Source organism: Syngnathus leptorhynchus, chromosome 6, assembly GCF_054491065.1.
Source record: "Syngnathus leptorhynchus isolate UIUO chromosome 6, UIUO_Slep, whole genome shotgun sequence".
Classification (NCBI taxonomy): Eukaryota; Metazoa; Chordata; class Actinopteri; order Syngnathiformes; family Syngnathidae; genus Syngnathus; species Syngnathus leptorhynchus.
Window position 1 is genome coordinate 7,262,939 of NC_141200.1, and position 27,467 is coordinate 7,290,405.

Genomic DNA, 27,467 nt, shown 5'->3' on the forward strand with positions numbered 1-27,467 from the left:
CAGGTCACAGCTTGTCTTTACCAACCCATGAAGAAAAACTGTGTGGCACGCACATTCCATCTTTAAGTCTGCTGGAAAACCATTACCTTGCATCTGCATCCACAATGTGAATTACAAATTGAGCTCTGGTAGTCCAAAGATGATGTAAAAAAAAACTCCCAGACCCTCACTGTCACTTCAAATATGTTGAGACGAGTATTCCCACTGTCCCCCCTGACAACCTTGAACTATCAGAGAGATGGGCCCAGGATTGACAGACACACCAGTAATTGTTCACTGCAGAGATTAAAAGCTTTGCTCTTGACTTGCCTCCAACTTCAAACTAATACCATCTCTTGGATTAGCCTAGAACCGCTTCTAGTCCCATTTACTCTCACATACACACACAGACACACACACTCACACACAAAACAAGGGAACCTGGTCCAAAGAGAGTGTGAAAAGGGAAACCCGGGTGCTCACCCGTTCCCCACTGTTCCTGCGAAGAGTCCCGACCGGCAGTTTGAGCATCAGCCGGCGGGTCCTCCCGGGCGTCACTGCTCCCTGGACCAGCATGGTACGCTCCAGAGTGTCCGTGGGCGTGTGAGCATGTGTGCCGCCGTGGGAAGTTGGCGTAGGCGTCCTCGCCGTCCCGTCCAGCCTGGAAGCCGGGATCCACGCGAGCTTTCCCGCGTGCACCAGTTACAAAAAGAGGGTGCTTGTGAGGTTGCAGTGTTGCTTAGAATAAGAAGAAATTCTAAGTTCCTTTCTTTGTTGTGAGAACGCTGTCCATTCCGCCGTGCTCCACACTCTGTGCTGAATGAGTGAGCGAGTGAGAGTGGGAGGGAGAGGGAGACGCTTTTGTCTCTCCTCCTCTCAGTCTGACAGCGGCAACCCACTCCCCCTACACGTACCCTCCCCTTTCTCCTTCCTCACTTCCTCCGGTAGGGGGGTTTATCCAGGTCACTGGATTAATATGACGTCATTGATGTTATTAGCGTACGCGCCCGGGTCGTGTGAGCCAAACGCTGTTTTAATTAATCATTGAATTAGAAAAATTAGGGAAATATTGATCAAATAGAATACAATAAAATGAGAATACGAATAAAATGGAATAAAATAAGAATAAATAAATTCATGTATAATGAATTAAACCATAATCAATTAACCAATTTAACAAATGAAAAATATTGTTTTTACATATTTAATTATTTAGAATAAAAAAAGTGATAAATGACTACAAAATAATTTTGAAAAAGATAATAAAAATACTTTTTAAGTAACCAATTCTTGTGGGGGAAATGCGCAAAATTAATAAAGATTGCACAATTCTTGAAATGAATTAAACTAAATTACAAAATTATCCTAACAAAGAAATTACTACAGAACACAGACAATACATTTTAAATCATTCATTTTAAGTGTAATATTTTTATTCAATCTAACTATAATTTATCATTTTACAAAATATATTTTAAGAACACTAATATTCAGAGAATTACTGTAACAAATTTTGGAGGACTATTAAAAAGACAATTTCATTAATTAATAACATAAATGATCAGCGCACCATACAGTACTTGTCGTATAACATTAGGTGATTTGCCCACCCGCTGGGATCACGTATGTGTGTGTGAGGGGACCTCAAAAGGAAAATGGGATTTTTTTATTTTTTTTTTGCCATCTGGTAGGGAGATTATCAATGAAATCCCACATCAAGCTTTCTCTCTCTGCGCTGTCTGGATTTAGGGGGAGGGGTGGCGGGAGGGATCACACACAAACAGTGAAGTCAAGCCTACATTATTCTAATGCAAGATACATCATCTATATGCAAAATAGTCAGGAAATTAGCCAGATTTATCCGAGCAAGCTCAGACACTCATTCGGATCAGCGCCTATTCAGCTGAGTCAGTGGTCTTGCCTTCAGCTTCCAGTGGGGTGGTCTATACATGTCCATTAGAACTATTGGACCTCTGAGATATGGCTGCACCCAACAAGTCATATTCTCATCATCACTCATCCCCGAGCCGGGGCGGGCTCCGCACATCAATACTGCGGTTGGCTGATTAATGGGAGAGGATCAATGCACGTGCACGCAGACATATGGTGGATCTAAAAACTCTTCACGCTCTATCCTAAGGCAAAACAATGTCAGGGAAAGCCTACAAAACCAGCAAAACCTTCAATGTAACAATGGCAGAAGTGTGCTTATTCCCATTTAACATGAATGTTAATTTTGAGTCCAGTCCATCCTCAATTATTGTATAGGTTAATCTGCAATTTGAACATGGCTGTGTAAACTTTTTATACTTACTTTTATACTAACAACAGTCACTGAACTAACTGTGTCATCAACACAAGACGCCTGCAAGACATTAAAATGTGACTCTAATGACTCAACAAGGAAAATATGACTACAAAGGAAATATGACTGGTTTGTTGCTCTCACTATCAGATAAACAGCAGCTGTCCAAAAGAGCATCCTCCTCCTCAAGCGCCTGTAAGTGAAGATCACCCGCCAGCTTTCACAAAACGATACTGGAGGATAGACGCACCGACATACATTGCGTCCTGACAATCACTCAGGAGAAAATTATCTGATGCGGTAATCCTCAGTCAGTATTATTTATTCAACAGGCCTGGCCCACATCTGCATGCCACTAACTGTGGCCTACATGAAAAATGATCAGTGGTTTATTTATAAACTTAGCATCTGCCTGGCATGTAGTAATCCAGGGTTGCGAAGTAAGCAAGACTTTATTAACACAAACACACACACACACACACACACACTTCTGATTGCAGAAGGTCGGTCAGGTTGGTGAGATTTTTGCCTGACACCTTCAACAAGGAGATATCCAGATGGAGATGAGAAGTGTGAACACGTTAGGGATGTGTTACCACCGTTTTTCCTTTAAGTTTATTTTCATCCCTTGACATCTTAATGTGTGTGTGGGGAGGGAGGCATGTTTAAATATGTTAAATATGTTTCAATTTGAAGCCAAGGGCAATCCATGCCCACATGTTTATGAGCTAAAAATGGGGCATTAAACTGTGAATATCAAGCGTTAAGACGGGTGATTCTGACATGCCTTGATGATCTGGGTCAGTTTGCGCCGGCAGTCCTCGAAATAAATCAGCTAATAATACATTCCCCCTGATAGTAAGACGTAAAATTTGACAGATACAAACCAAGCAACCAGAATAGAAAACCAGCCAATATTAAAAGTCAAGATAATAAGACAGATGCAATCAAAGCTGGGCTAATTTTATGTGTGATTATAGGCATCTGCCTCCTCTTTGTTTCGGGATGTAATAAAAAGCATCGTTGGATCCAGGCTCCGCGTTAATTTCGTCTGATAACGCTGCCAGACTGTTTGACTGCCCACAGGCCGTCTGACTCATCCCTACGGTCCTGCTTCTCACTGGGCTCACTCTCTTTGTGCGTCTGTTTTGGGGGTTGACACCCTGGAGCTGAACTGCTTCTCAATGCGCTTGCATGTTTTCACATGATGCACATGAGCAATAACAAAGCTGCAAATCAAAAAAATGATCATATGACCGCAAAAAAACCCTGATTCAAAGAGCCAAATATTAACCCAATCGTGGATTGTAATTTCCTCTAGCAAAAGTCTCCAAGTTTAAAGCGAATATATAATGCAAAATGAAAATTAGCATAGGTTTTATGCTAATTATAACCTGCTCAATTAATGCACACACAGCAGCAACATATATAAACAGCGCATATTAAATGCACACGGGCGTGTACTTTCTTTCTCTGCTCTGTGTAAATTAAGACTAATACTGGCGTTTTACATTTTTCTGTTCACTTATGTGTTGTGCAGGAAAACATTGTCAAAATGCAAACAAAATTAATGTCCACCGGCGCCCTGGAATGAACGAGGTTAAACTAACGTTAAATGCTTCATTTTTTGTATAATCCCCAGGAGTTCACGTTGCTCTTGCAGATTCTTACTATGCTAATGCAATCCTGATGGGCTCCCTGCAGGGCCGCTTTTCATTTTGATTTCATTTCCTCACCACAGTTGTTAGTTTAGGCGGGACTCGTAAAACACGTTCAAGGTAACAGATTGCCTGGGAGGTTTCCTGGAAATGGGAACGATTGTATGGCTCGTGTTGAAAACTGGGACATATTTGTATTTTGGAAAGCTTTGTCCGCGCTCAGGGGAGAAAGCTGTTTTGGACAAACCGCATTATTCAGCACAGCATCTGCTCAACCAGCTGTGAGGGGACTCTTACAGTAAAGCTGGCTACAAACACGCTAATTTTCACTTCAACCTTAAATGTGATAAGGACAAAAAAAGATTGTTATTGCTCTAATACTATCTGGTGTGCTTCTGATGACCAACATAATACACTACTACAAACACAACCATTATCGATAGCCACACTTTCAAGATGGCCCAAATTCTGTCATAGGCCCGTGATGAAAAGAGGAGTGGTAAAAGCAAAAAAAAAAGTAACTAACTGCTAACTACCTTTATCTAGACCAGGGGTTTTCAACTGGGGATAGCGGACATCACTGACTAGCACCTGCAATGCAATTGTGCATCAGAGAAGAAGACCATATCATGGCCACTACAACACAGTCTCAAACAACCGCAAATGTCTTCTAACACTGGAAGTACATTTGGAAAGCATAACGAGTTACTCCAGTTGTATCCTCCAAAAACATGGATATATTCAACGCTTCAATGTTGTTGTTTTTTTTATACATCTGATTAATAAGTGTGCGGTCCTCTGTGGGGCCTCCAGGAGCACTGACCGGGAGCGCAAGTCAAATCAGATTTATTTGTATACAGGTAGCCATTAATCAGAAAACTCTCAAAGGGCTTCACAAAGCCACGGTTGACAAATATTAACAACATTTGTTTCTTTATTATGATTGGAATTACATTCCTTTGTGGAGCAGCAAGTCTATTTGTTGACTGAAAACACACTTGACTTTCTCCTCCTCGCCTCAGTCACCAAATCTAAATATGATCATGTGATGAGAGCGGGCGGATTGTTATTGGCTTTTCCACTCCACGAGATGACAGTGGGACGGATTCTCGAGAACGTCTCCGGAGTTCACAAATAGTTTATTCAGCACCTCAGCACAGAAAGAGCAAAGTCGATGACCATCTATCTACGGGACTTTTTGCATTTGCTGAGCCTGTGCAAGTCTCGCCATATGTTGTTATTATAATAATACAGCTTTGCTTGTCAGGGTGGCTAGTCATAAAAAATCAATGACTCACTGGAGTCAAGCCGGGCCGCTCTCTGAAAAACATGCTCAACCTGCTTTGTTGTTGCTCCGCTATGAATAAAACATATGCATTGAAAATAAAAGCTATTTATCCAGTAAAAAAAAAAAAAGATCAGCGGCACGGTGGAAACTCAAATCATCATGACTTGGTCAGCAAATATTGTGCTAACAAATGATACACCATTGCAGATACTACACCTTGTGTAAAAACACTGCATGTTTAATCAAGGTGGTGACAGTTTGAGGGTCCTGCACAACAAATAATTCACAGCGGTTTGGGTTTTTAATTTAGTTTGAACTGCACATGTCATTGTGATGGCATCAAAGAGCACCGAAGAACACTTCTTTCCAAAGCCCAATTGTACTGTTAAGACACCCACTACTTATTCTGCAACTGTTTTTATTGTAATAGGCACTTTTTATGGTTTCTCCATTTCTCGGATTACCAACCACAACAGTGTGCCATGACAGATCAGCAGATTGTCATGCAATTTTCACTAAACTGGTCCGAAAATGATAACTTACTGCAAGTCTATCAATGCCGGCGACATATAGTGACATGCAGAATAATATCCTAAAAGATGTGGCTTGGCAAAACAAAGGTTGGGAAACAGTGGTCAATGTTACAACACAACATTCTATCTGTCTTTTTTTTTCTCATTAACCAGCTACCACCACCACTAGTTGAGAAACACCGCTAAAATATGTAAGCCTTAGTGCTTTTCAATGTCCATGTCATGACCTCCAGAAAGGTCTTCAACATTGTATTGACAAATGTGCTGTCATGAAAACAACAAAGAAAAAAAACCCAGTCCATAGTCATTGCCTTCATAAGTAGCACCCATGCCTTACTGGTATTAGAATTATAATATTTCAGAATATATCATTCAAATGGCCCTATAAGTATTCTATTATGAGAGCAGCGGCTGACTTAAATGGAAGCGAGATCTGCAATTTGCAGTTGTGAATAGCAGATGAGGTCTCTGAATTACACAACCACGTCTATTGAGCGTGTGTGTGTGTGTGTGTGTGTGTGTGTGTGTGTGTGTGTGTGTGTGTGTGTGTGTGCGTGCGCGCTCACATGTGCGTGTGTGATAGGCAGGGCAAAAACTGGAAAGCGGGGGCTCGATAATAATAATAACTGTAATACAAGTTGAGGATTGATTTTCTATATACACAAATGGCATCAAATTTATGATAATTGTCCTCTCCATTTATTTGGCTTATTGTGCATACGGGGGCAAAAGTTTAATAAGGGTGTTCTGATTAAAGTTATATTATGCTTCAATTTTAATCCTTCCATATGGGTACTTGGGGTCTATTTATGGACTTCCTTTGCAATTTATTTTGATGCCTCCAAAATTGAAAGCCTCTTATTCAACAGAAAAAAACGATGACGGTCTTGGAATGGACTGAGCTCGACTTCAAATGTTCCACTGTTTTGCAAAAAAAAAAGTACCAATTTCCACATTATGTCATATAAAATGCATGCTAGATGTATTCCTGCGTCATTATTAAGAACTTTTGGGGAATAGTTCAAGTATATTCGTGGTGACACAATGTTCCCAATATGACAAATTTGGAGAACTTATAATGGCATAGCGTGCCTTGCGAGAGATGTGAGCTGACACCAACTCGAATATAAAAAAAAAATATCAAACTGAACTAGTAGAGAGAGGAGGGAAGGGACAGGCCAGAGGGAGATTGAGCGGGATGGGGTCAGCTTGCAATAATTGAGTCATTTTGACACAAAGTTACATAAGAGATTCAGAGGGCACAGAAGCAACGCTCTCATTTTCTCTCTGTCTGTATTCACAATTTACATAGTCCCAAAAGTTTTCAATGTATCATCTACTACTTGTGCAACTTTGTTGTTTTTTTTGGGTGGGTGTCTGGTTGAGGGAACTGGGCGTGTGTTGAAGAAGGGATGTTGCCGGGGAGATTTGAGGGGTTGGTGGGCTTTACAGATGCAATGAAAACTACACAAGGAAAGAATGTATTTTTAATCAAGCCATTTCATTTGCTAACGTGAGAGCCACAGCCTTTGTCTAAGACTGAGAGGATGAGGAGCCACCGACTGTGTGCGTCCATGTGTGTGTGTATGTGTGTGCATGTGTGTGTGTGTGTCCAGAAGCTCATCAAACACAACACAGAGCAGCTTTGGCTGGAGACCACGTGGGTACCACCAAGAGACATTTTACCGAAGCCAAAAGCACATCCAATTAACACATACACATCATGCCACCGTTTGGCTCACACGAGAGGAGATTTGTCACTGTGGACAAGTTTGTGTGTGTGAATGAAACCAGTGTGGCACAGACTCCATGGAAATTAAGCCAGTAGCAAGCAATGGGGGAACTATTTTGCCTGGAAAGATGAATAGACTTAAAGCTCTTTCTTCTGATGTTCAATAGCATGCCCTTAGGCAGAGTATTTATTTTTGTTGCATTTTGCGGCTTTTGTCAAAATGTCGTGAGAATGTCGGAATGTTAAGCTGCTAGGCATGACTCTTCAGCGACTTACTGTTGCGCGAGTACAAGAAATAAGAGTGGTGACCTGAAAAATCCAAAGCCTACCAGTGATTCTACTGTATTTCCTGACCCACTTTCCCAGCGCGCCGCTGTAAAAGGAAGGTTGGTTCCCTTGAATCCTCTTAACGTAGCTGAATCATTCATGTGCCCTCTCCGCACTAACCCAGTGCTAATTAAAATAGCTATATCCAGGCACTAGGTGACAGGTCAGCATCCCCTTCATAACAAAAGCGTGAAGAAGATAGGCAATAGCGTAATTTGAATATTCAGCAATGCAAAGTAGCCATCTATGCTTTCCAGCATTCATCAACAATTAGCACAATGAATAAACAAGTAGCGTAATTAGGTGGCGAAGAGGAAACGTCGAGGAAGTCGAGTATTTTCTGGACACCACACACTGCATGAATAATCCAGTGTTCCAGCCTCAAACTATCATCCAATTATAATTTCTCATCTGGTATGTAACATTAACACACAGCAACCATACATTTATGTATTGAAGGTGTTAGGCAAGCTACTGAGTTTACCCCGGGAAAAGATTACCCTTCCCTCCAACAGATGCTTGTGCTCGTAAACAATGTTAAAGGGAAACAGGAGCTTAATGACCAAACTCATTACATCATTGAGCAGCTCAAAGCAAGCGGGGGATTTGGCCACTGTACTGGGCGACCCTAAAGGCATCTTAAAGACTGGACGTATGTGAGTCTTCATTGGAAGTGCTCGAGCACCTCGTAAACCACAGGAGCCCGAGTCATCTGCCTCAAGACGGGCGTCGGGGGAAACGGGAATATGACAGCGGCATCCATCAGAATCCCCCATCGTGCTCTCATCCCTTATTTCATTCTCACTCCTTCCTTTCTGTATTTATTCCCGGCGGGGTGATTCGTGGCTCGCAGTAGAAAACGTGAAGGATGTCGACGACATAAGGCACAAGATAAACCCACTACTTCAGTTTTAAGTTAGATGGATGAAAGTCTCTGGCGTGCTGAGACAACATTCCTAAAGTCTCCTCGGCGGAATCACAATGTGCCGAGCCATGTAGGCCACGCAACCGTGGTTAGCTCCTGGAACTGCCAGTTTATCCAGCAGAGTTACCTCTGACATATAATCGGCACATTGCGTCTCCACTAATTAATGAGAGCATCTGGGAAAGACCTGAACATATGCCGGCCTCTGGCCTTGGACGGTAATTATGCACCGAGTGGTCAGCCACACCATGAGCAAAAGAAAAGGAGAGTGAAATAATACGATGAAGAGCAAAATAGCTCAATTACAGGGCATGAAGACAAAAGAGAGACAAAAAAAAACCAAAAACTTACAAAGACATCCATCAACATGTGCTCCAAGGTCATTTCGATGTCCTCCAGTCGGGATGAGAGGGTCATCCTTCAGCGAGTACCAAAAGACAAACGTCCACCAAAAGAAATAAACTTCACTGATACTATGTTTCACCATGGAATCCTGACAATCGATTTAAAGTAATTCTCCAGATGACAACATCTTGATTACTGTCTGTATTCGTCCGCAAAGTATGGTAGCAAATGGGCGCTTTGTGATAAAGTATTCCGATTGGTTCCAAGAGTGTTCCTTTGGGTCGATATTAGTGGCTAATGGTCACGATTTGGGATCATCCCCATTAGGGAGTCTGCTGAACAGAGTAGGGTAGATCTGACTTGCCGCTAGAGAGGACTTGATCGGACACTCATCTTCAGAAAAGTCACGCAGCAATTTAATTTTTGAGATATTTGTCGCAACAGGATGTCTCCTCCCACTTCCCCCTTATTTTTGTCTGGCATTCCCCCTTTTTTTCCTCTCCATGCCCTTTCAACTCTGTGTCCACAGTGGATGTCTTTGTGAGGAGAATGAGCCTGGGGCAGCTGATGCCCAGTTCTGGGTGCTCTTGGCTAGGGTCATCTTCTCTCACACTGGGCTTGTAGTCAATGCGCCTTTGTGAAGGTCTCATTAAAGGCCGGCCAAGGACCTCGCATGTCTCACAGACACATGGTGGGGACAACAACAGCGATATGCAGCTGAATTGACAGGAAGCTTACGTAACACTGATGGGAAGGGGGGGGGGGGAGCAGTTTGGGGGCTTTAACACTGGGGCATCAGTGATGGAGGAAACAAGAAGATGAAGAGAAGCTAAGGATCTCCTGCTATGTTGACATGCTTGCTCGATATGATATATTTGGTTGTTAGTAGCCTTTACCCAGATCTGATCAGATGGAGAGGATTGGCAGATATTTTAAATTCTATGTAAAATCAATAATTGGTGGCAATGTCACTATTTGCCGATCCATGAAGGACATCATTGATTGGATCGGAAAAATACAATTTACAAGGTTTCTCAGCGAGATTGTTTTGGAATGCATGGGCCGGCCCAGTCACAATCCCCCCGCGAATAGTGGGGGTCCGTGTTCTAGCTTCACATCTCTTCATGAAAACATGCATGGCCTGTCCTTTTCCTTGCTTTGCAAAGCCGTATAGTCCCAGAGTAGCCAATGACATGTCGCCCCATGACCCGTCATGGGTGCGAGGTCAACAGAATCAGCAACTCATGAGTTCTCGCATCAGCTCTGCTGCGAAGAGCACAGGACTGTGACAGAAACCACATTACTCAGGCGAATTCTACACTCTCATGGATCATATATGCCACACAGAATTCACGTGTTGAAGACAAAATGCAGTCAATCTTTTGTTCGCCTCTGGAGACTTGTCTCTCTTCCCCAACTAGCTCCTTATCCTTCCTGCAGTGAATATGCATCAAATCGCCATTAAGAACTCACCATCTCCCTATTTATTCTGATCTATGTGCCTGTCATGAATTATAAATTCTACTCCGCCTTGAAGGTGGAGGCAGATAGTTCGTCACTTGTAAGCGGTTGGCAGGTGGAGTGCAAAACGCAGCAGGTTGTCAACGTTTGGGTCTGTGTTTCATTAGAGAGGAGCTTAGCCCCCAATGGGGACCACTCAGGTCAGCACGTCGCAATGCGACTCCGTCTTTAGCGCATCATCCGCAGCTCAACACCGGATTTCCACGATCACGTGATGATAAATGAAGCCATAATCTGACAAAAATGATTTTAAAAAAGCAGTACACAAATCATTTCATATGTTTAAAACTTTCAAGACTGAAAAGGTAGGCTCTTAAAAGGGAGTTAAATATTGTTGGCAAAATATTTTCACACAATCCTGAGTGACATAGAAGCAGATTTTTCCATTCAATAGTTTCTTCTGCACTTGTCCTTAATAGGATTATGGGTGATATCATCAGATTTTAGGCGGCACCTTGGACTAGTCGACAGCCAATCGCAGGGCACATATGAACAAAGAAACATTCCGACGATTCATAGCTATTGATAATTTAGTCAGAACAACAACCGGAAATCTAACCTTTAACTGCAGCATGTTGAAGCAGTCCGAGGTGTTTGGCCATTGTTCGTTGGGATCAGACCGGTCCAGGAAGCTTACTGTACCAGTAATCCAGAAAGTGTCAAGCCCACTTGAGCTTTGACTATGGCAGCAGTTCACACTTTGCATGGCAAATAAGTCAAACTAACAAACCCTCGTTTACTGCCGACCTTAACCTTTCAGGACATTAGAACACTCTGATCTTGAGAGCGCCTCTTCGTCTTCATGATTGGTAGTGATGTTATCACCTGGCATGGAAAATAGGCTGATAATCAAGCCCTAGACTGGATTCCAAATTCGGACACACACACACACACACACACACACACACACACACACACACACACACACACACACACACACACACACACACACACACACACACACACACACACACACACACACACTGTCATTCAAAAATAGCATCTACTCCAGTCACGCTGATAAAGCTTCTTAAGGAAGGTTTGCAGCCAACTGTGTCAAGGATTTATTACATATACACTGTGACACAAAGTAGGTGTGATAGTAGAGAGTAGAAACACCTTGCACTTCACCTGCCTGAGCGCCTTTCAGCATGTATCTGCAAAAGTGTCCTGCTGTTGATTTCTCCTCTAATAGCAAGACATTTTGTCCTTTTATCCAGAACAGGGGTGTCAAACTTATTTTTGTCGCAGGCCACATTGTAGTCATAGTTTCCCTCGGAGGGCCATTATGACTGTCAACGCCTTATATTATTTACAGTATAGACTGCACGACAAACTGACGAATAAGTAGTTTTTAAATCAGAGACGAGTAAAAACTGTTCAAATCATTTAAAAAGATGTATGGAAATAAGAAAAATGCTAGCAAATCTCAATTTTTAAAAAGTGAAGACTATTTGTAGTTTTAGTCATGACACAAAGTCGATGCAAAATATATCTTTACGGGCCACATAAAACGATGTGGTGGGTCGTATCTGGCCCCCGGGCCTTGAGTTTGACACCTATGATCTAGAAGAGCATCTGTGAGGTAAGTAATGTTGGTTTTGAAAGATGGTCTGGCTCATGATCTCTGTTCCAGTTCGTTCCACAGGTGTCTGATGGGGTTGAGGTCCATGGAAACCATGAAAACCAAGTGCAGTGTGAAGGTAGGCTCCAGTTTACCCCAATGAGGACAAATAAAAATAGATGGATGGTCGCCTCTTTTTCTAGAGCGTTACATTCTTGTTGTTTTTGCAAGCGCCATTGTGCGCAGTCATTCTCTCATTCTGCTGCGTCACTCGGCACCCTAAATATGTCACTTCACATTAGAGTGGATGTCTCTGTTGTGTGTTTTTCTCTTTGGAAGCTGCTCCTTGCGATTTGTGCAGGTACATTTGATGAGTATGACTTTCTCTGCCGTGGAGAAAGAATTGATCAGAAATATCTGAATTAAAGATATCGACAGACTATTTTTTTTTTACCCTTAGAGCGCTTGGCTGTCCCAACATTTTACAAGTGAACGAATGAGGCAGGAAGCAAACAGAATCCGACAAGGGGCAGATTTTAAATGCTGGTTTTACGAATGCCTCCCACATTTTCTGCCCTAGTAAACTTAGCCCAGTTTACCCAGCAACAAGACGGCATCTAAACACAGACAGACGCACACGCACTTACCGACTCTTCCAATTAGCTGACATTCGCTTTAGCTCCCTCTCCAGCCTGACCGTTATGACTTACTCTAGCGTGCAAACGCCACACTCGCATTTACTTAGCATCAAGACCTGCACGTGAGTCTACATCCCCCAAGTCCACGCACGATTAAGAGTCTGATTCGTAGAAGTGGGCATTAAATGTTTGATGCCACAGGTAAATATTTTATCTGTACAGGGTTGATCATGAGGGGCAATGGGGTAGACACGATTCCGCTCTCTGGGGAAAACACTGGCAAGAAAAGAAACACGGGTTTCCACATTTGATGTGTGCATGTATGTATGTGCGTTAAAAACATGTGAACAGAAACTCAGTCATGGATCACTGCCCTACATTTTCATTATTTATATGTGAAAGGCTTACAGTTTGATACAAAAATACAGTGGCAATCAATTTCAAATTAAATACAGGTTTCCTATTTTTTTTTTTTCATAGTTCAGACATGTGTCTACAGGATGCAGCTGCATTTACAAGGTTCCTAAACTCTTAGCCGCTCATGACGAAATGACTCATCTCTTTTATAGACAATGAGTCCCTCCGGCATACGGCCCAACAACTTAAACGCGCATGTGGACATAAAGTAGAAAGAGGATGCACCTTCACACATTCACTCAGGCTTGTCGTCTACTAGTGACCGACTGAATATCGGTGCCTCAGTGTACAACCATCCAGTCTTTCCCGGGAGAGAGGCAAAGCTAGGCGAGAGCTCCGCCTCTTGCTGCAGGCATGACACTAAGCTGCTTGTTGGTATACACCTTAGACAGGTGCGGCAACTGGGTGGTAACCATGCACACCAAAGACATGGGCAGATTGTGTGCTGTAATGTTCAAAATGTAATTTGAGGAGGTTAGATCCACCCACTAACCTTGCTTCAGGTAATGTTTATGTAAACCCTGTCTGATTCTGCTTAGTATGTTCGATTATTTTGGGTATCCGTTGTAAAGAGTCCTGACAAATTCGCACACCTGCATCCTGCTTTAGTGATAGGCAAGGATACGCTTTGGTAGGTAAAAGGTGGCGCTAGACACTGTTGTGATCTCAGCTGAAACAGCGTTTTAAAGAGCAGACATTATGGACATTTAATGTTTAGTGAAGACAGAAGTGGGTAAGTACTGACCCCATGAGGACCGTGGCCTTTATAAGCCTCGCCTCAGATTACGAACCGATCAAGCCGACCTTTGCTTGCCTTTGTCCTGCTCACCTTCTCGGCCGTCTGAAAACATATATGTCCTGACAGGTAGAGTTTGATCACTCCCAGGTTCGACTTTAGGCCAAAATGCTTTCCCTTGATGTTTGCCCCGATTTCAGCCATACCCTAACCCTAACCCCTAACCCTTAACCCTAACCCTAACCCATGTAAACTGAAAGACTTCTGTGGTAACAAAAGGACAGAGCAGAGGAGGGAGGTTTAACAATGGGGGGCATAGATTCAGTGTAATTGTGCTTTTGATTGATATAAACATAATGGGATGGCCGCAGACAAAAGACATAATTAGGAATTACCCTATTTTTCGTACCATAAGGTGCACTTAGAAGCCTTTAATGTTCTTAAAGATCGACCGGGCACCATAAAATTTTGTGTGCACCCACTTCCAAAATCTTTTAAATGTTGCACCGCTGCCAACACAGGGATGTAATCTGAATTAGCCGCCCGGAAAATCACATTTAAATCCAGCCTTTTATCTTCGTGTACTTCTCTTATCCCTACTCGTTATTTTCTGGTTTTACTTGCTACTCTGTCTTTGTCTGGCTCATCACAGTTGTCTCTGCCTGGGACAGCAGGAGGATCGACATGAGGCCATTAATTATACACATACCCTCTCCTGCTTTCCCACCTGGTCCCCTGTAAGGAAGCTCAGATGACGGATGAGCGGAGCGGCTCGCTAAAGGTCTGTGTTTACTGAGGCCAAACGTCCAGTCGCCGCCACTGTCACGCAGCAGCCGGGTGGTAGGGCGACGCTCATTAGAGCTCAAGGTCTCCCTCTTCATTGGCTCCATACATCAGTCAGGACAAGGCGAGGAGGCAAGTGTGCTTGACAGCTGGGCATCGTTGTCAGTTGGTAGTTTGTTCTACTACAGTCTTTCATTAAAGATGCCTGTTTACGAGTGTAGAGGGCTCTCAAGCAGAAGGAAGTTGATTTCGGGAAATCTTGAAAAGTCATAGGTAGCCGTCATTGAGTACACTCTGGTGGCCAATGTGTGTAAGACACACAGCCAAAATGTACACCAAATTTCCATTTGGCAAGGGGCATATGATCATGTTTATAAACAAGAGACCCAAAGATACTGTGGCAAAAAGCCATTGATTACTGCTGCTGACTTGAACTGTATGTTGATGACAAAAATGTCCACACATCCAGATACACCTCAAAAGGTCTAATTTTTTGTTGTTGATTTGGTTAAAATTCATTTTGGCCACTGTAAGACCAAATTAAAGAAAGAGGAAACTCAAATCAACAATCTCTATAAACAAAGTCATGTAACACAAAACCTACAGTACAACAGCAGCTGTCATATTCGTGCAAACACCTCCAGACATACATTAATGGCTTTAACTGCCACAGCAGATGTGCACATCTGCTCAGAACGAAATACCCCCGAGTATGCGCACGCACGTATTCACACACGAGGTGCGATATAAAGCTGACGCATGTCGTATTTAATCGCTGTAACAAGCTGAGCATCGGGGGTCAGCAAGACACTTAATGTTAATGCGAGTATTCCCCGGAGTACGGTGAGCATCAATCTATTAAGTATGATTTCATATTTGGGTTAATTTGGTGTGGTGTGTATCGTGTACACAGGGAGGAGTGTGATAATTACACACCTGGCAACCACTGCACGGCATTCGTAGCCAAACGCCTACACGGGAGAGGTCAAATTAAACAAACAGTACTTGTTACACTTTGGTGCCGAAGCCAGAATAGCATGCTTCAAATGATTCAACATGGTGGTGCTTGTTCGGAATAAATGCTACTTGTAAAAAGTTAGGCTTTGGAGTAAAATTTGACATTTATACTGGTGAATTGCCAAACGTGAACAGCGTGATGAAGACAACTATTTGAAATAATATCTTTAATTCAACTCAAACATGTATTGGTCCATTCACTGAAAAGAAAATCACGTCTCCTTTAAATTATTCTCCTACCTAGAGTACAATTGGAGAAAATGTATTCCCATTTTTACTTTGGCACCTTTATCATCTCTCATTCTATTACTCCCGACTCCCTATCACTCCATCTGCCGAGTCGTCCATTTTTTTCCAGCTGCTCTTAACCTGCAAGCCTCAGGCTTTCTGATAGCAAAAAGTCGTCTGTTTGGTGGTTGAATTTGGCTCCGGCTGTCTATTCATGTGGCACATTCTTACAGTATATTACACATGCAAATTGAACAACACGCATGCGAGCGCACTAAGCGTTTGACGTCTCTCTCCTTGAACATGGTAATCATCAAATCGACATTCGTGCATTAGGGCATGAAAAGGACGTCAATATATTACAATGCATTAAGATTGTTTGTGTAAAAATTGCACATGCTTTGGAGCATAGCGGTGCTTTAGGAAGACAAAGCGTCAACATATTTCATGAGTCTATAACGATCTCAAATGATGTTGGTTTGGTACACCCTTGCTGTTCAGAGTATCATTATAGTAAAGTACTGTGCTATAAAACAAAACAAAATGGAAGAAAATACAAAAACATTGCAAAGCTAACCACTGTCAAACATAAAATTGAGATTTATTGCAAGGAAATATAGTTGGATTTTTTTTTGTCCTCTGTGGAAAACAAGTATTACTGCAGCTTGTTGAGCAGGGGTGACCATCTTAAAGTACATGTATCCCCGAATTTCTGTATAGTCCCTAGGTGGCAGATGCACACTGCTTAATTATTTAGCCTCTATTCAAGTGTGCAATTGTCAATCAATAATAATTAATGATGGTATGTTTTTAGGAAGTACAATACTATAGAGTGCCATTTTTTGGATTAAAAACATCTTATTTTGGGGGGGCTAGAACGATTTACGAAGTATTTTTAATGACAAACATGATCACAAAACGAATCTTGAACGGAATGGAATCTTGAATTGTGAATAAAAAAAATATGCTTAATACTAGGGGCTGGCTTTGCAGAACTTTTCCATGTTGTTCTTGTTTCTTTCTTTTATGTTTCATTGTTTTAAATGGCTAGCATACTCTTTGCAGCTGTTTTTTGTCTTTGGTTGTCTAGTAACGGGTGCACACAGCCTATGGGATCACCCCCACCCTCCCCCCAAAAATGGACCCAGGCCCGGGAAACTTGTTGTCATTGCAACATTGCCAATTACCCTCAAAGGAGCACCAAGGCCAGAGAGCGGGAACACGGCAGAGTGGAGATTGAACCTCACTGATTTAGCTTTGCAATACACCTCCAGGCTGTGACTGCTATTGTGACGGATCCAGAGGCTTGGAACGGCACGCATTCGGCTAGAGACCAAGTGGAAGTATAACATGTCGTTGTTGCCATTGTTATGGATGTACTTCCAAATTGGTTTTCACAAAACATGTAGTTCTTTAGTCTGCCCCGCTTCACGGTCATTTTCTCCCTTCTCTTGGCACCCCTCAGGACAGTGTTGACATCGGTCCACTTCACAGTTAGCCAATCAATCTTAAGCAGGCTGACCAACAGCTGCTGCCAGCTACCAATCCCAAGAGGGAAGACAAATGGCCAGAAGTAGAAAGTGTGGAAGCTTTTAATGGGGGCGTTATATGAAAATAGCCAAATAAAAAGACAGAATGAGAGAAAATATTTAACAAGGTTAAAGAAACATCCTATGGGGCTCTTTATGTAAATATGAAGATCTTCTGATGGGGTGATGTATGATATTCTTTCAACGGAGGGTCATCCTTCATGGTCGGGGTGACATTACTAATCCACAGCTCATTCATCACAGTCTGTGTGTGTGAGACCAACTCCCCGTAATGGAAATTGTAATTGCTACTCGGGTCTTGTAAAGATCAGAGGTGAGAAAGGTCGAATGGGTCTTTGCTGTGGCATAAACATGTATGTTGTAAAAGAACTAATTTAAAGTTAATGGATTTAGGGCATCCAGTCAATTAGGAAGATGCTTTGTGATAACGCAATTCGTAACTCGTAAGTCTTCGTAGAGGATAAAGAATGTATGCCTGTGAGTTCTGTCATGTACTTCTGCCTACAATACCCATTACTTTGCATTGTTTGGTAGTATTAGGCTAAACTGCAAAGCTATGTAGTTGTGTAGAAATAATTAACTGATTCCTTGACAGCAAACTGGAAGTCGTAAAAAAACGCAGTTGAATTCACTCGCACCATACAAAATCAGTATCATAAATTTCTGCTCGCAAGTCAAAGCACAAGAAACAGCTGAGCATCATGGAAATCTTTAAGTCAAGTCCCAAGGCATTAGAACTGCTGATTTATGAGAATACTTGCGTATTGAATTAAATTTCCCCTCGCATCATTCAATGCGTTCCAGCAAAGCCTGCAACATGACGACCGAGTGATGAAGCGGAAAGTCTGTAGCTGGTGTTGCCATGACAACTCCTAACATTAAGTGAATTCCCGGCTCGCTTCCTTGGCTGCTGGATTGCGATTTGATTGATCCCATCACTCGGGCCTCTTCAAGAGCCCATCTCACATACTTGACATAAGTGGGACTTGCAAGCACCGTAGACGTACAAAATGGCGAGTTTGCCCTTCACGTGGCGAAAGCGAAGGAGCGATGCTTGAAAAAGAGCTCAGTGTACAATCATCACATCTTCCTTGCTGACATCACTTGGACACATTCTCTCATTACTGTATCTGGGTGATTCTGTGCCTCAACATAAAAAGCCAAAAATGCGTGCCACCGCTATATTTATTTCATGAATGTCTACAACAGTTAAAACTCCAAATATACTATGAACCCAAAACATCATTTCAAATTCATCTTGTAACATTGCACTAAAAATAGAGAAGTCTGAAAGTGCGAGGTCTCTGGCAATCTGTAAAAAATAACAATGACTACTGTTGTGAAAAAGTTGTAAAACAAAATCAAAAGTACTGATAAATGTTCTTATTATTATTATGATTATGTTTCGTCTTTAGAAAAAAAAGCTCGTGGAAATCTTGGCAATGACAGTGAACCAGTAAGATTTTTTTTTTTTTTTTTCATGCATCTTGCTTCCAAACACTAAACATCATCCCTCATCCATTTCCTCTGGCCCTCGAATGCTACGAGCCAACCTGCCGCGGTGCTGCTGAATATGTATGTGTGCTGCCAAAGGCATTCCCACCTAGTCCAGTAGATCCAAACCCCACTCACCCTTTCCTTTCCCTCCTAATTATTTTCATCTGAGCGAGGTTCTGGTCACTTGCCTTTTGGCTGACTTATGGCTCTCTGAGTCCCCAGTCTGAATTTAGTCATTCTGACAGCTGGCTGCCTGCTAATGAGCGCTGTGTATATAGCTGCAAAGACAGGCACGACTGCAAAAACAGCATTTGCTCCCAATCCCTGTCAAATTACAGCAATTCACCAATTTTAACTTTAGATCGCGCATAAAATGCTAACCCGGTATACATTCTCGAATTGCACTTTGGCCATCCACGCGACCATTTCCGGAACGGAGCCATCTGTCACAGCAGGTGGCCGGAAATGACGTACCCATGTGCGAGGAAGCGCAAGAGGGAGAAAGTGAGCGTACAGATGACAGCAGTTGGAGAGTGATGGAGTGCATTGGTGGGCGCTGATGATTAGACACATAATGCATCGACAGGGCTAATCTCATGATAACTACTCCATATTGATTGAGTTAGGAGTGGAGTGTTAACAATGCACTCAACACACATACACTTCAGAGTGTCTCACATTTGTTCAAGGGGAAGATTCAATTACGGCTCTCCTTGTGCTACTCTACTGACCTACATGCATATATCACATGCGGTGTGTGTGTGTGTTTTGCATGATTTGAAAAGGCCTGTGTGGTGCAGTCTTTCCAAGCTAAGAGTTGGTCCCGGGAGATTATTAGCACAGACCTGCTCACAGTACACGTTTAGCAAGCACATAGTTTATGATGCCAGTATCTCAAATCATTCTTCCTCGTTGAAATGAATGGAAATGTATTTAATCTGTTCCACCCTCCACCATTTTTTTTTTTATTCTATGCTTTAAAATAACAAAAATTGCACTCAACAGTTTGGTATGTTTTAAAAACAAACAGGGCAAAATTGCTTGATAACAGAATCAATTTAACTCAAATTTAAGTCAAGGTCCTTATGGAATACATAATAACTACGTTAAACACTATAATATTCACTGCTGTAAACAATTACACACATACACACGCCCACAAGGCTACAGAAGAAGCCCACGCTTCTGTGAGTTTGCATCTATTTCAAATCTAGTGGTTAGTGACACCACTGTCACCGCTGGCCACCGGTCACGTCCCAAGATAGTGTGCAATGGTCAGCAGAAATGAACTGTAATATTTCATTTGAAAGAACACCAAGAAATAACAATGTGATAACAAGAAAGCTGTGTAAGCAGTGGGATTTCTTGCACACTTTTTCATTGTCCTGCTTTTTTTTTTTTTTTTTAGTTGAACACAACTCCAGGACATCAAAGCAGGAGATTGCACAAATGCCCCTTTTTATTTTATCTCCCTGCTTCACTGCACACTACTGTCACCAGTAATATAATAACACAAGGGAGAAAAAGAGTGACGGGGCACTTTGAGTACATCTCTTAGAAAGCCTACGCAGCACAAATTCGCTTTTTTTTTAAGAGGGCAGTGGATTATGGAGGGTGCAGTTTTTATTCAAGGTTTGAGTTATCATTGGGCTAAAGTCGCCTTTTGTGGTTCCCTGAAGTAAAAACCTCGATGGATAAAATCTGAAACGAACAGTTTTAGTACTGTATTATCTCTTACAGTGGCCGTGGGGCATTTCTTCACTTCTTTCTCATCATTTTTCTGGACAGCGCCCAGGTTTGCTTGTCCCACTTAGAATACAATAAAAGCTTTATTCCCAACTCCTGCCTGATTTTCTTCATTCTTCCTCCAGCAAAGCAGGACCTTTTGTTGTTTGCTGAATTCAACAAGCAATATTTTCACCTGTAAAGACTTATTTGAGTCAATTAAAATCCAAACCTTTACTGCCAGATCAGCCAAAATCAGTCAAAATGGTCAATCTAAAATGGCTGGTAATATGGAAAAGTGAAGGAGTTAAGCGCCTTTAATGAAGAAACATGCATGTTTTTTTTTTTTTTTCAAACTCATTAAATGGGATATAGAGGCATTTATTTGAGTTGTGTCGTGTATTTATTCAAGTGGATATAGCATTTAGTGAATCACTGCCACATGCAGCAATGCTGTATGTACACTTGAATCGACAATATTTGCTTTTGAATGTGAAGATGGTCTTACAAAAGGGGATTTCTCTTTTTTATTTTTAAACCGTTGCCGCTGGTTAAATAAGAAGAAAGGCAGGAGAAACATTCTGCCTGCACTTTATTTCTTCTTTTTGTGTAAAACTTCAAGTGTGACGCCTTCCCGGTTTCGTCAGGCTGTGATTCTATGACATAAATCTCAAAGTAGCTTTGATTCCAAGGCAGGGAGATCCACAAAATCTACTGCGGGGCATCAGAAGCTAAATGTGGCTGAAGATAAACTGAGGGAATCAAAAAGGTCATTTCATCACTGATGGTTATTAGCATTGCTCTTGGGGAAATCTGGTCAGTGTGGCAGACAGAACTGATTTCACGGCTCGACTTGAATCTCCGCCATGCCTTTGAAGCCCAGGCTATCTTCAAAAAGCCCTGTGATGCTCCTCTTTCGGACATGATCACAGGGGTCGTACACAATTATCAGTGAGGGTGCTCATCTTAGGTGCCAGACAAACTGTGAGGGGCTGAGAATCAAGACCATCATTTAAAACACTTCCTATGTTTCTTCATTATATCTCTGCAATGCTTTCACCAAAATGTCCCAAAAATATTTTAGTTTATTTTAATTTAGTCTTATTATTTTTTAAATCAAAATGTTTTTTCCACTATTTTTGGGCTTCCTGAAAATAACCTATTCTAAGGGACTTTACTTCTAAGCCAATGGCAAGTCCATATTTGGTTACCATGACAACCTTCATTGGCTGCCTCTTGGGATTTCACCAGCAAATTCCAGCAATTAATTGAAAGATCTGGCGCGCTGTTATGCGTATATTCACGAGTGAGATCCAGTTTGCTACTATACTTGTCATCAAGATTTGGCCCGCTGCCACTTTACAGATCTAGATCCAACCCAGCCGGTTTGAAATTGTAAAAACATTTTATGATGTCTCCTGTAAAGGTGAATTAGCGAACAGCAGCAGTCTGAGTGGCCTATTCGCTTTTAGTTTGTCCTCCTGTGCCAATGTATGCAAGCTGTCAAACGTGCAGCTGGAAGAGGAATTCTGGTTGCAATCCGAATATATTTGGGGATTTGTGTCTGTCAGCACCGGTGGTGATATGCCTGAGTTGTGTCAGGCTGAGGAGTAGAAGAAATACTGACAGGCAACTAGTTCATTCTGCAAATGTTGTTCCAGTTTATTCTGTGCTTGATAGCGCCTCGGTTTTAACTGGGCGGGGCACAAAACCACTCATATCCGCTTTCTTTTTAAATGCAATCATGCCTTTATAAATATTAATACAGACCATCATATAGCTTGGTATGCTCACATTAAAATATATACCCATCATAAAATCCCCACTGGAATAAATACGTCTCCATCTCACACCTCATCTGGGAGGGAGACGGCGCTCTCGGGGTCCATTATGGTTCCCACAATGGCATTGGGTGTCACAGGCAGGCGCATGGCTACACACAAATAATCAAGTGTGTTCTCACACAAGCAGACTTTCACGAAAAACACACAAACCATTTCCATTGCTTTTTGCAACACAAAGGCTATTATACGACAAGAACAAGTTCCTCCCTTGCACCTCTTGCTCTGCTTCTCTGGTCCAAATCAAAAGGCCACAGTGGTTTTGTACTGTAGGGCGGTTGGCACCACTGGAACACACTGACTCATTCTTTCAAAGCCAGAGTTACACATACACCAACACAGACACTGTCACAGCTTGCGCCGTTCTTTGGCAACACTTTGATCAAATATAACCCAAGCATAAAGCAGCGATCTGGCTGGGAAACTTCTCCGCATCATGGAGCTTATTTATTCATTTCATCAGCTCAGCATCCTCTCAGTTTGGCGATGGTAGTTTTGAGACGCTGGGCGATCCCCATGGTAACCTTACCCGCGTCCTCATCGGCGACAGCAGCCCCTCCATGACGGATTGGCTCGGATCCGGTGGGCTCGCTTCCCTCGGCCGCGTCGGCGGAATTATCCTCGGTCCGCAAATAGATCCTGTTAGAAACGCTGTCTCATCCTGAGAGCGAGCATCTCCTCTCTACCCACACACAGTGCACCGATGGTGTGTGTATGTGTGTGGCACTGAGTCACACTAGCTTTTGGGAGCAGGAGGAGAGAGGGCAGTACCAAAGTCCTGGAGCTTCTCCTCCCACCAACCTGTCAATGAGTTCAGCTTACAAGGTCCAGCAAGCTCTCTCTCCACTCTCTCTCTTGCTTTCTGTGCTACCTCTCTCTCTGTTTCCATTCTCTCTCCCACCTCCAGATACATTTGTTCCCTTCAGTGTGGCAAATGATTGCAGTTTTTTTATTTATTTATTTTTTTTTTTTAATGCTAGATCTTTTACTTTCCTCCTGCAGGCTGGCAGCTCCCACCTAAGCACAGTACGGCCGAATACGTATGCGTGTGCGTGTATGGGGGGGGTCGGGGAACGGTGAGAAAAGATGGAGTGTGTGTTTGCATGTGTGAAAAAGGTGGACAAGGAAAGCACAGAAGAAGAGAGAGAGAGGTCACTCTCAGAGCTAGCATTGTCCCTCAGGACAATAGTGGCTCTTAATCGCCTAGCAACCTGATCGCCTTCCTTTTTCTTAATAGACAAGAGCATGATCAAGTCACTTGCTCAATCGCACAAACCTTGTTCTTCACACATGCAGCCATTCTCACATGGGCATCATTACACATGACTGGACCATTATGAGATATTGTCAGCGTGGTGATTATTCGCTTTGTGTTTTCGTTTGTGGGAAAGCACCGTACACATGTTTTGATAATCTGGGAAGAGACTCAAAGTTGACTGGATGTACTTGTATGCTGTCTTGGTCTTTTCAAAGCATTGAGTAGTAAGCATACAACTGGCAAATTTATTCTAGATTCAAATTGGTGGGTGTGTACCCCGCCCGCATGTTTGCAAGGCAACCGTGTCTGGCAAAGAACACAGAGCCAAAGCGTTAAAGTGTTAACAAATAAAAACCTACAGCATGTCCTCCCTGCTGCGTGGCCTTTACAATAAAGAAGTGTTTGGGACAGGCTTTTAAAGTTGCACAGCACAACTGCTTCTTCTATTTCTCAGTTATTTTCAACCAAGCATTGACTACATTGACCAAGAAAAGGCACACAAAAAAATAACACTACTATAATTAACCACAGTGGACATCACTGTCCTTTTATGCGCAGGACAGCAGATCTTCGTCTGACCTTTGCACAGGTGACATTTCAAACACAACAGCGTTCCAACTGCATGGGGCACCTAGACAGGTTGTTAATGTATGTCAGTGAAATTGTATAAGGTCTCTATATTAGAGGAAATAGAACAAGGAAGAAACACAGTTTTGTATACAACAATATATTCCAAAACAGGCATCCTCCAATTTTTGATGATATTGTGTATAATGGTTGACGATAAAGTTCTGTTCTTGAGAACTCATCATAGTTTATCGCAAACATATTCACCAAGTCATATCACAGGATGTATATTAAAAAGAATATTGAATCGAAAAACAAAATATGGGCCAGATATTTTTAGGCCACCAAGAAACTTGCATATGGTTTTCATGAAGATCCACAGCAAGCGAGTAAACAACAACAACGGCTAATTTTATTGATGCATTCATACACCAAGGTTAACCTATTTCAAACATGTCAGACCATATTTTTAAAGCAAACATTAGCACTAGACCAGCGGCATCAAATGACATCCTGACTAACAAGGTGACTAAAACAGACCAAAACAGACTACCATGAGTCACGAGTGCAAAGGGTTGTTAGTGCTGCACCGAAAAGAAAAAAGAAAAGAAATAAATAGAAAATATATCATAATATTACAAGAAAAGGCACTAGTTAGACAAACAAAATGATTTGTAATTGTTCTTTATCATGAGAAAATGTCTTACACAGCTACTGAGGTTTCATACTGTATTGATGATGATGTTCAGGTCAATTTCTTTATTTTTTTTTTGGGTTTCTTAAATATCATATCTTATCTAAACGATGGCCATTCTGGCAACAAGCCAACTATGGCAGCCGCCATCTCCATATGGCTGCAGGCCCTCTTGGCAACACAAGACGACCAGATAAGGATCCGACTTGGCGTGCTGCACCTCCAAGCATTACCTTTCACGTCGTTATCTTAGCGCCAGCTAACATCAAATGAAAATGAGCCGCCTTCGCCCGTGGCGTGTGGTTTCATTTATGAAGCGCATTCAAATATGGGATCTCCCACAGGAAAATATTCCGTGGTCTACTTCACATCAGAGAATGTATCACTTTGTGCTGAGCATCGCCACTGGACCATATGATTGTATCATAGCACACGTTACACATGCTCTCCCTCCTGCACACACACACACACACACACACACGGATATATCAGTTCCTCGTTCTCTCGTTCCTGCACCGATAATGGACAAAATTGGATAAGTGAAGCACAGGTCTCACATGGGAAATCTCATTATTCAGATGTGATAGCAGCAGTAGTCGTGCACCAAGAATGAACTGACTGCACTGACACGAATTCCTCGTTTCGTTTTTGCACGTCTCTTGTTCTCGACTAATGTAGAAGCAGAATAAATAAGACCATTTTAGCTTGGGGGTCTCTTTGGGTAGGAAGATGTTTATGGCTCCAACAGAACAGATATTTATTCAAGCTGGCCTGAATATGTGCCTTTTTTTTTTTTTTTGCAGAGTCTGGCGAGCCTCACTGACATACGGCCCAATATATTGCCATTGCACATTACTGCTGACAGTGAATGTTAACCTGGCAGCAAATCCCAGATTTCCCCCACAACACACACACACACACAGAGGAAGAAATACACCTTATCCCTGCCCCCAACCCTTAACGGTCCCCTTTCAATCTTACACATAGCCACACATAAAAAAGAGAATGAGTGTAAGGGATGTAGGAGGTGATAACATTATAATAAGAGGACAATATTGCACAGCTCGATGCATACTGCAATATGCTACCCTGAAATCCACCTCCAGTGTCGCCCCATCCCCCTTTCCTCCTCCTCTACTAGTCTTTGCTGCTCCATCTGGACCCTAAAATGAATCCCTTGTGACTTTTTCCATCATGCACATGTGAGCTAACGCAACTCGGTCAGAGTGCGGCGATGCATCATCCTTATATCTCGCTATTCTTGTCTCTTGTATTCCATTTGGGTTTCTACCTCATAGTGCCTAATTTGGCAAGTGCCTATAGCCATGCCAGATCTGAAAGACTTCTGCGCGCACACACACACACACATATGTATGAAAACAACTATAACCGTATGAATTATTGCCAATGTTTTATTTTCTATTGTATTGTTATTTGATGTAAAGCACGTTGTTATTGCGAAAGCCATTGTGAAAGCGCTTTATAGATAAATATGTATTTTATCGTATTGTATAAAATAATGTGTCTTTTTTTTTCTACTTAGGGCTGTGATTATGCCGCACAAAGCAGACGGACAATGGGCTGTGGTAATTAGCCGCCGCTAAACACAGGCTGCACTTGCACGGGGGAAACAAGGGGTGTAATTGTCCTGATTTATCAATTGAAGTACATCACGGCCAGGGAGGGAGAATTCGGGGTCATCTTGTGTCTTTTAGAGGCTGGGTTGGTTTTTTAACTTGAATTACTCAAGGCACTGAGACCTTTGGGAAAAAAAAGAGTTTGTGGGATTCAGTTGCTTTTAATTAAAGCAAAGAAAATGTGACAAAAAATGTGTATTGCATGAATGGATTGCATTTCCAAATATTTTTAAATACTGTTAATTATATTAAAAATGAAATAAGGGAGTAGGAATACAAATGTTCATAGTTCCTCCTCATCCTTTCTGAACATGTATAAATGATGATGTAAGCAGGCAATGATTGTGTTGATTCTAGTTTTTTCTGCTGATATTTTCAATTGTGTTATCTTTGCACAAGTTTGTATTAGAGTTTTCTAAGTATTGTACATCTTCATTTCTATACATGTTTGGGGGTAAAAAAGCTTTTTGTGTAGTAGCGGGTTTTGCGCAAGCGTAAACAATGTGCATGGCCAGTGACGATGTTTCCGTACCATTTTAATCAATGGCAGCGCAATAAATGAGTATTGCAAGATAAGTTGGCGATTGAACATGGTTTGAGAGTAACTTTCAAACAAAGAACAAACTACACAACATTGTAAAACACAATCATGCAGAGGCTCTATCAGACAGAAGGACCAACATCCCCGCTCGCATATCAAGG

At 42.1% G+C, this 27,467-nt stretch overlaps 1 protein-coding gene across 9 annotated transcripts in view; it reads right to left on the bottom strand.

Annotated features, from left to right (window-relative positions):
• The window catches only part of frmd4a (FERM domain containing 4A), an 89,096-nt gene that overhangs the window by 49,394 nt on the left and 12,235 nt on the right, over window positions 1-27,467 (bottom strand). For 8 of the 9 annotated variants that reach the window (XM_085914207.1, XM_085914212.1, XM_085914203.1 and 5 more), the window contains exon 1: window positions 463-789. The exons of the other annotated variant lie outside the window; for it this stretch is intronic. In XM_085914207.1, the coding sequence (XP_085770333.1) occupies window positions 463-555 (93 nt within the window). In that variant the 5' untranslated portion in view covers window positions 556-789. Of the gene's footprint in view, window positions 1-462; window positions 790-27,467 lie in introns of those variants that run through there. 9 annotated transcript variants of the gene reach the window in all.